Source organism: Vigna unguiculata, chromosome 8 (assembly GCF_037176805.1).
Source record: "Vigna unguiculata cultivar grain cowpea cultivar isolate G323 ecotype 2 chromosome 8, ASM3717680v1, whole genome shotgun sequence".
Classification (NCBI taxonomy): Eukaryota; Viridiplantae; Streptophyta; class Magnoliopsida; order Fabales; family Fabaceae; genus Vigna; species Vigna unguiculata.
Window position 1 is genome coordinate 2862458 of NC_140799.1, and position 10302 is coordinate 2872759.

At 29.3% G+C, this 10302-nt stretch overlaps 1 protein-coding gene across 1 annotated transcript; it reads right to left on the reverse strand.

Annotated features, from left to right (window-relative positions):
- Nucleotides 1-8219: 8219 nt before the first annotated feature.
- On the reverse strand, nt 8220-10302 carry LOC114195233 (alpha/beta-Hydrolases superfamily protein). Its single transcript, XM_028085630.2, has 2 exons — nt 9789-10302; nt 8220-9212 (listed from the first exon to the last, which is right to left on the reverse strand). Exons 1-2 carry the CDS (start codon nt 10157-10159, stop codon nt 8783-8785), a joined length of 801 nt encoding a protein of 266 aa, XP_027941431.1. The 5' UTR covers nt 10160-10302; the 3' UTR covers nt 8220-8782.

The following is a 10302-nucleotide window of genomic DNA, read 5'->3' on the forward strand; positions in this document are numbered from 1 at the left end:
AGAAAAGGTGAGGGGAGAAAAGGTGAGGGAAGAAGATGGTAGGGAAGAAGAGGTTCGAGATAGACATGATGAGAGTGAAAAAGAAATGGTTCCTGGTGATGATGATGGGTTTGGCATAGATAATGACAATGTTGCACATGATGTGCCACGTTGAAATTTTCAGCAGGTATTGGAGAGGTGAAAAAGATTGAATCCTCTCTTTGAAGCTTCTGAGTAAAATAAAGTAATTAACTTTCGTTTTGCCACGTTTCACTGTAGCTTAATTGACCCTTAAAATAACGGGTGACATGGAACTCCGTTTGCCAACTCAAAAAAAAAAAATAATGACGTCCTAAAATAGGGATCAATTCCACGAGTTTCAGAAGATGGGGGACTAATATAGATTAAAGTTTGAAGAAGAGACCAAAACAAAAAATGTTCAATAGTTTGAGGATGTAAAACATAGTTAACCCGTTATAAAAATTACAAGTTTAATATATAACATAAAAGCACAACACAATTATAACATAAACACATAAATTAACATCAAAGTTAACCAAAATTATAATTCAAAGTTATGATGCGAAACATTTTAACTATTAAAAAGTAAAACTAAATAATTTGGTCATACAACTCCTTTACTTTTTTTTAATATGTTTATTTTACAATTTTTCTTATTTAATACGTTCAACCTTTGTCTGAGTCAACTTAATTCGACATCGACCTTGGCTATCTTGGTTGGACTTCGACTTGGGCTGACATGGTTGGACTTTGGTTTGGTTCGACTTAACTCAACTTCGACACAGGTTATCTCGAGTAGACCTTCCACACGTACCGACTTTGGTAGATCTTGATCTCGGTTGCTAATAAAAATTATACTTTACCGAAAAATTTTACTGATAAATTCATTATTAATAAATTATTTAGTGGATAGTTAAAATTTAAAATTCATTAATAAAATACAATATTTGTAACGAGACTATATTAAATTGTAAAGGTCGTATTGTGTTCTCTCTTCAAAATAAGTTATTTGATTGAACCTTAAAGTTATCATTGGATTTAAAAAATTAAGTAACTTACTTTCATTTTTTTTAGAGGAAGCAACTTGAACAAAATGAATAAATAAATAATAAAAATTGAGATAATTAAACATAATTTTTAACAATCAATAAATTAAGCTGATTTAGGGGTGAAAAGAGATAAAAAAAACTTGGAGTTTTTAAAAAATTAACTTAAGTAAAAAGAATCTAGGTATTAGTCTTTTAAGAAAGTCTATTAATTAAACTCGACTATGGTGATAAAAAATACAGTAGAATATAGTAGGATTTAAGAATAAATAAAGATAAACTCTAATCATTTTCAATGTTTTGTACCTACTGGATAATATTATTGCAACATTTTGTCTGTAACAGTGGTACAAACAACTACAATAATAGCAACATGACAACAACAGTGAAGGTGATAACACATAATAGTGACACTCTCTAACAATATCTTATATTTACCCTAATATTAAAAAATGTCATTGAAAAAGTATATGAGGAGTATTAATGATAAAAGTTAAGATAATAATAGTCAAGATAAAAAAAATGTTTATTTTTGTGTATGTTACAACTGTGGAATACATTAAAAAAAATGATGAATAAAGAAAAGTAAGTAAAACATGTAAGAGAATGTAAGAAAAGTATATCCCAAAGTCCCATTTTTAATTGCGGGAATTGTGGAACAAAACAATCTAAAATTATTTTCAACCATAACATTATTAATTATTTTTCTTCTACTTATGTTCTCTTACAAAAGTAGTAGTTAGTTGTTCTGTCCCATCAAAAAAATGCCAAGTCTCGTACATTTTGTGGTTTTAGAATTTCCAACTGTTGTGCAGATAAGCCTGCATTGACAATATCCTACCGAATAAAATAAAATAAAATAAAATAAAATAAAATAAAATAAATAGATAGATAGAGATGAAAATTTTAAAATTTTAAACTATAAACTAAAATACTATTATATTTTTTATAGGATTATATATGTTTTTGTATGTTAATTTCTAGTAAATTTTGGAATTAATCAATTTTAAAATTTTAGATCAATTTTGTCTTTCATCTTTCAAAATACGTGGATTTAGTCTTTTTAATCAAATTTTGTTAGATTTATTTGATATTTCGTATGCATTTTAGGATTGTATTTGAGTTGCTTATATTGTTTAAAACATTTTTACTTTATGTTAAATCAAATACTATTGTGAAAAACGTTTGAAATGTCAAATAAACTTAACAAAATTGAATTAAAATAATTAAATTCACGTATTTCAAAAGATGAAAAATTAAATTAGTACAAAGTTTTAAGATAAACTAATTCTAAAATTCACTGACAGTTAAAAGACAAAAACATATTTAATATTTTTTATATAAATTTACTTATGACTAGTTCGTGCAAAATCTCTCCACATAAGAATCTGAAATTCATTATTTAGTTGAGAAATATGAAAAAGAAAAAACCATTAGATTCAATCTTTAATTTAATAAAAATAAGAACTTTCTCTACACGATCTCCTCTCATATTTATTTATAATTGTTTTTTCATTATAAAACTCCTCACCAATAAAACAAATAATTTTAGACTATGTATGTTGTTGTTAACACACGCTATCGTTTAGTTGAGAAGGTGTCATCATTATGGTGAGATTTTATTGAGAAGAAGCCAAAATTATATGCAATGAAAATTCAGCCACCGAAGTTGACCAATTCAATGTTAATTTGTCAACTAAAGTATAATATAAATCCATGTGGATGGAGTAAAAATTTCTCCAAAATTAGCAAGCAAAAACCATGGATTTTATTTTCTCATTATTTTAATTCCAATTCTTGGTATCGAATGTTAGAAATAGAAAATTATGAGTTTAAATTTTGATTTAATTAGTAATTTAATTTTTTATATATTTTTATATGTTTTATTTTTTTTTATACTCAATTAAAGTTCAATATATTTTAAATAAAATTATTTTATTTTATTTTATGTTAATGTCGTTTGAAATATTATGTGTCAAAATCTTTATCATCTTTTATTTTATGATTTCTCTGATTTGATACATGATATTTTTTATATGTAATCCTCAAAAATTTGATATATAACACATTTCAAACGATGACACTCATTTAATTGAATAGATCAAATTGATTTCATTTAAACATATTATAATTCATCTGAATAAAAAAATATAAAAACCAAAATAAACTATAGATTAGAATATAAAAATCAAATTAGTTATTAAATCTTAAATTTTATATTAAATAAGAAAATTAATCATCATATAAAAAACTCAAATTCATAGTATTAAAATTTTAGATTTTAGTTACATAAATCTTTTATATGAATTTTGTTTCATATTTCATTAATGTTGTACATTTTTTAAATAATCCTTTAAAAAATTGTAAAAATTATAAAGACATTTTGCTTGGATATACTGTAGCTCAACTAGTATGTGTAATTGAAGGCAAGGCACATTTTTTTTCATATGTTATGGATAATTAAATGAATATAATATGGTATTAGGTATTTTTCAAAATAAATTTAAATTTATATAATGTATAGATTTAACGCACATGTGAAATGTGGAACTTAAGAGAACAACAAAATATTGGGTCAATAATGTTAACTAAAGCCACCTAATAAGACATGCATGAGTGCTTTTAAAGATCTTAACTTCAACCCTGGCTTCTTCTTTTCTTCAAAGCATGATTTGGTAGAAAAAGTAAAAAGAAAACGTTTTTATACATAACGAGAGAAATTAACTTTTCAACATTAATAATAATCATTATTAGATTAAGAATAGTATAATAGAGGTTTACGTTATTAAAATAAATTATTTTACTTTTTATTTTGTATCGTAGTTGCACCTTTATTCATAAATTTTTTTATCATATATTTCTTTAGGAAAATAAAATAAAGAAAGCGCAACATATATTTATAAAAGTTTGCTTGAATACCACAAAGCAATAAAAGAATAAATGGAATTGTTTAAGGTAAAATTTAAAAGTAGATAGAATTTATTTTAAAAGTATATAAATTTTGCTTGAACGATATTTTATATTCAAAGATGTTACATATTTTCAATATTTTATTTTGTCAATGATAAAATTTATCAGAAATTACAAAATTATGTATAAGTTATAATCCTTATGTATTGAGTTCTCACTCATGGTTTTATATTTTTAATAATTTTTTATTAACAATAAATAATATGCTAAAAGAACGGCTTACTCTTGTTACATTTTATATGTTTAATTAAAATGTTAGACTTCTGGTTATTAAAATGTGAGAATGTTCTTTAATTACTCTTATGAAATTTTGGACAAAGTACTATGTTGGCATATGAGATTAAGATTAATACAATTAAAGGACCTAAAATGAGTTAGGTATTAACCATTAGTAAGACATGATTAATAAAAAAATTTCGGAAAATTATCAAGCTATATTGATATCATAAAATATGTATGTGAAGATTTTTGTGTTTATATTTATAGATTTATGAGTTAGTGTGTGTGTGTGTATATATATATATATATATAATCGTAGTTAATTTTAAAGATTTATTTAAAAATACATGCTCTTAATAGTATAACTATAGAACTTTACTTAGAGTATTATAATATTATGATAAAAAAAAAATGATCTTTGATTTGAAAAAATATGGACAATTTATTTTAATAATATCAAAATTCAATTCATACAACAAAAGATAAAAGATATGAATTGAAATAAATGAAAAGTTATTATTTTTGAAAAGAAACACACTATTGAGAAAATTACTAAAAAGACTATTAATTAATAGTTTTGGAAACTCTTATTTAACACCAATATTCTAGTTTATACCTTGTTTTGTCTTTTCTTATAATACTTCTTTATTGTATTGCAGCATTATGGTTGGGCCTTATCTTTTTGGGCCTTATCTTTTGGATTTTTTTGTTTCATTTTTTTTATTGATGGTCTTGTCTTTTCTTGTCCCATGATTTGGACTAAAAAATCGTTTAAAGTAGAGACCACCAAACTGAACGAAATAATTGAAAAACATGTCCAATTAAATAGTTTTTTGTATGAAACTATTACAAATTTATCTTATCATCTAATGTACCAGGAATAATATGAGGAAATAACAATAATAAAAAAATAATTAAAACACCTTATTTGACATATCAAAGCTATACAAGTTTGAAAAATATTTATTTTAATTTAACAAGCTTTATTCGGCATTGCAAATTTATTTACAAGTTGTAAGAAGTTATGAAAAAAAAAGACTTATGTTTTTTACTTTACCTACCCAACCTTATATTATAAATTTACATTTATTTTCAAATTAACGTTCTTTTAAATTATCTCCTTCCTTATTAAATTATGTAATTCTCTTATATTAAATATTTAATTCTTCATTATTAATAATTTTGTTATCTTTCAAACAATTGAACTTTATTTAAGTTTCGGACTTAATATAAAAGTAATTTTTTATTATTATTTAAAATAATTAAATTTATTGATAACAGAATAAATTTTGTGATGTTATAATTTTATTGAATTATAACATGTATTCAACTTTAAAATTTGTTACACCACAATAATAAATTGTGTATTTTTATTAATCAAAACCCAGCATTCATTAAAAGATCTGTAATAAATATTCTAGTGCACCCATCAATTTCTTTTACCACTCCATAAAAAATCTTCCAAAAAATATTCTCTGTAAAAGGGTTTAAATTGCCAAATTCTTGTTCTCAAGTATAACAAGCATCAGATACCCACCTCAGAAAGGGTTTAAATATTTAACAATAGAAGCTCTTTAATAATAATTATCCAAAACTATACATATTCACATTAAGACAAAATACAAATTAGCTTAACGAAATTCGTTTATTATTCAAATATAAAAAGAGTACTAGATTCTTGCTTTGACAAATCATGTGTGTTTTCATGTGAGTCCTACCAAAGAAAATGCGACAACAGTTTAATTAAGTACATAATCATGACAAACTTCTAATTTAGTACTAATTTCATACATTTTTTCATAATAATATTTTAACTCATTTTTAACCTACATTCTCATCACTTCTCAATTATCTATTTCAATTTTTGTTTGTGATATGATAATTTAATCACTCTTTGTGATATGATGTAATAATTTTAGAGTGATTGAGATTATAAATTAAAAGTTGATAAAAAAAACAAGTTAAAATATTATTATCTAATTTTTATGCTAAACTTATAAATATAATATAGATATATATATATATATATATATATATATATATATATATATATATATATATAAACTTTTAAGCAACTTTTAAATTATTTTAATTTAAAATCTATACAAATATTATCAACGCACACGTACTTTATCTCTACAATGGTATAAGGATCCATAATCAGATATATATTCACAAAGATATCATAAATTAAGTCCTTACTCTCCATAAAAGTTTAAGGGATAAAGATATCTTCTAATATTCTCCTACTAAGTAAGATCCATCTAAGATTAATATTTGACTTATATTAAGACATAATAAAAAATAAACTATAGTTTGGTGTGATAAGATAGTTCATTGACCTTATCCCACAAAACATTATGAAAAAACTTATTTAGTAAAGTCAAAATATGTGACATTAGTAATAACATGTTTAAGCATTCATACTAAATGTTTTAATTTGATCCATGGTTAATGGACTAGTCTTAATCCTGTCCTAAATAAATTTCACCTTTAAATAGTCCACCAAATAAGAGGGTTTAAAAAGTTTTATCTCCAAAGTCCTCTTTTAAAGTGGATTAAGGTGAGGACTACAATGAATCTGGCTTTACCACAAGACTTTATATAACTTTTAAATATAAGACATTTAGTCTAATACGAAGGTAAAGCTGAGTCGAACTAGATTACTCAACCGAGTTGGTAAGGATCGAAAGTAGAGTTAAGTTAACCTTTGACCTTAGCCAAAGGTCAAATCGAGTCAAGGTCGAAGGTTGAAATATATTAGGCTAAGTTGAAGGTTGAACTGAGGAGCTTAAGCTGAAGGTCAAATCAAGGAGCTTAGACTGAGGGTCGAGACTAGTAGGTATGGGCCAAAGGTTGAGCCGAGACGACCTAAACTGAAGGTTGAAATGAGTATATCAAAGTCGAAGGTTGAGTTCAGATAGCTAGGACCAAATGTTGAAACAGGTCAATTTGGATTGATGGTTAATCTGAATCAACCTGGATTGAAGGTCGAACCAATCAGCATGAGCTATTGGCTTTTTCTATCATATGATTTTTTTTTACCTTGGGCCACTTAGATCGGGTCCAAGCCCTTTAGGCCTGGCAAACTGACAACTCTCTAGTCCACACTATATTGCTTGTTTACATGGGCCTTTGAATGATCACACCCGTAGTCATATGTTTAACAAAATGAAAAATAAACAAATCTCTCAATTTATGTTCATTTGTTAAGTATTTTCCCTTTAATTTAACTGCACATTCATTATTAGTTGATGCTGTGACAGTTAATTTGCATAGCATATATAATAAATCTACATCTATACAACAATAGTTTAAAATTAAATGCCAAGCCCTCTATATGCGTTCCTTCAAATTTATAAAATTAAAGAAAGAGGAATTTGTATTCCATTATTCTTATCATTAAACCAAACACGATTTTATTAGCTAAAAGTGTTTAGTAGGTGTTCTACATATATGAACTGTAAATAATAAAATCATAAGATTTATTGGGATAAAGTTTTCCATAAGATTCTATGTAATAACTAATGAGAATAATGGCGTAGTTTTCACAAGAATAATATCACGTCATTAATGGCGTAGTTATCAATCTAACTTCTATTCCGTTAGTCAAACCACAGGCAAAACTAAATAGACTAACCTATGGCATTATTTTGTTTTTACAATTTTTATACCATATGCATAAAATATTAAAATGAAAATGAAAATTTTTGTAATTTAGCAATTTCAACTTTATCGTGTTCTTAGAAAATATAAATGTGCAGTACTTTATTTCTAGTTGAATAATTTATCATCTAAAAGTAATCATCATCTTAATTTAATCTAATTAGAAATATTAATTAACCATTAACCATTAAACATTAAAAATATTAAAATAGATAAATGTAAAAGAAAACAACACGAAAAATAAATCAATAAAGAAAAACTCAAATAAGGCCGAAGCCCAATTATAAGTGGGCCACAAAATCAAACCAACGCCTTCCCTGATAGCAACAACTACAATCATATTAATATTAATAATAAAAACTACAATCACACTAACAGACACAGACCGGTCTCTCTCATTTCTGCTATTTTTTTTTCTCTCAAAAAATAGGAGAGAACTACAAAAAGCGATAAAAAAAACTAAAATCATTCTTTTTATCATCCACTAAAATTTAATAAAAATCTCAAATTTTAATTGAGATTTAATAAATTTTAGTAAAAAATAAAGAGAATGTTTTAGTTTAATAATAATCATAATAATAATTACGTTGATAGAGAGATACTGCTAAAACAGGGGACGCATCACGTGAAATCCACGTGCAGATTCTTATCCTAAAAAAAAAATCCGAAAGTCCAAGAAGCAAACACCCACACGTTATTCGCCACGTGTCCACTTTCGGAGCCTTTCGTACATTTCTTTCTTCTAGTAGTACCCATCTGTAGTAGCTTCTACCCTACCCTTCTACTTACTACTAATAATACTAACACTGATTCTACTGCAACACTTAATCACTTAATTAATGAACTACCACGCGCCTACCACGCGCCGCCACTCCCACGCGCTACTGCGACAGCGCGATCTCCAACTGCCGCGCCAGATAGGAGGGAGCGCTGAGATGCGGGAGGTGGCCCTCCGTGTCGAGCCACTGGATGGTGCTTTTCCCGCCGATGTGCTCCTTCATGTATTTGGCGACGGTTTCAGGCACGGACATGTCACGTGCCGTTTGCATGATGCAGCAGGGGACGCTGACCAGACCCAGAATCCCCCTCAGGTCGCTGTTGAAAACCGTGCGCGACACGAACAGCGAGATGTCCGGTCGCATGTTGAACAGCGTCCGAGAAAACTCCCTCACCGCCGCCGGCACGTCCGCCCCCACCGCCAGCGGCGCGAAACCGTTCACCCACGCCTCGTAGTTCGCTTCCATTGCCGAAAAAACCTGCTCGATCTCTCCCTGCTCGAATCCCCCATGGTAGTCCTTGTCGTTCAGAAATCTGACAAAATTCAACCACCAGTGAGACTTTCTAATCACTCTTCTTCGATCAATTACTCACACATTACACCACTCTCCTCTCTCCACTCTGCATCTGCATGCACCTAATTCCACTGCTTTTCGTGGATCAAAACTGCAAAACTCCCAAATCTTGTTTTCTTTTTATCTCAAACACCTTTCTCCAACCCCTTAAACTAAACACCAAATATCTCTGCTTATTATGTTCATAATTAGCCTTTCCATTTGATGCGCTAAACCTAAATGTAACAGATGATTCCATTACGTAGTTTCAATCCAAACACAGAACAATTACACTCCGTGACACAGTTTTTACCCTTGTCAACAGTCTTTTTACCTCACACAGCATAAATTAGTACGAAATTATCAAGTTCGCCGGATCAAAAAAGGTTAAGTCAATAAAAGTATTTTCAAATTTAAACTAGTTCTGCAAGAGCAAAATTGGCTCATCCCGATTTCAAATTGGAGACTGAGTAAACAAGCGGTAGCAGAAATCGAAGCAGAGAGAAAGAAAACTGTAGTAATGGATGATGATGATAGATAGGGTTTGGTGGGGTACCTGGGGGAGGCGCCGATGAGGATGAGTTTGGAGAAGAGGTCGGGGCGGCGGATGGAGGCGAGCATGCCGATCATGGCGGAGATGGAGTGGCCGACGTAGGCGCAGCGGGGGACGCGGAGGGCCTCCAGGATGTTGAGGAGGTCGTCGACGTAGGCGTCGAGGGTGGTGTAGCGGCGGTAGTCGAAGTGGTCGGGGTTGACGCTGCCGGCGCACACCAGGTCGTAGAGAATGACGCTGTAGTGGCGCGTGAAGTAGGGCAGCACGCGCTGCCATGCCGACTGGTCCGTGCCGAAGCCGTGTGCCAGGACTAGGTACTTGTCGCCGGTGCCCTCCACGCGCACGTTGAGGGCGTCCAGAATGGAACTCCCCATACCGAATTTGTTCTTATTAAAACGATCAGAGAGAGGAGCACTCACTCACACACACGAGTGGAGTGGGTTTGGTTTGTGTGAGAGAAATAGAGAGCGCGTGGCTTTTGGGGTTTGAAACAGTTGAATCGAAGGTGGTTGTTTGA

Excerpts from the sequence above, each read along its gene's own strand:
- LOC114195233 (XM_028085630.2), bottom strand. The coding sequence starts at position 10,159 with ATGGGGAGTTCCATTCTGGACGCCCTCAACGTGCGCGTGGAGGGCACC. Across the intron at positions 9,213-9,788 it reads CTCATCGGCGCCTCCCCCAG|ATTTCTGAACGACAAGGACT; the intron begins GTACCCCACCAA and ends GAATTTTGTCAG.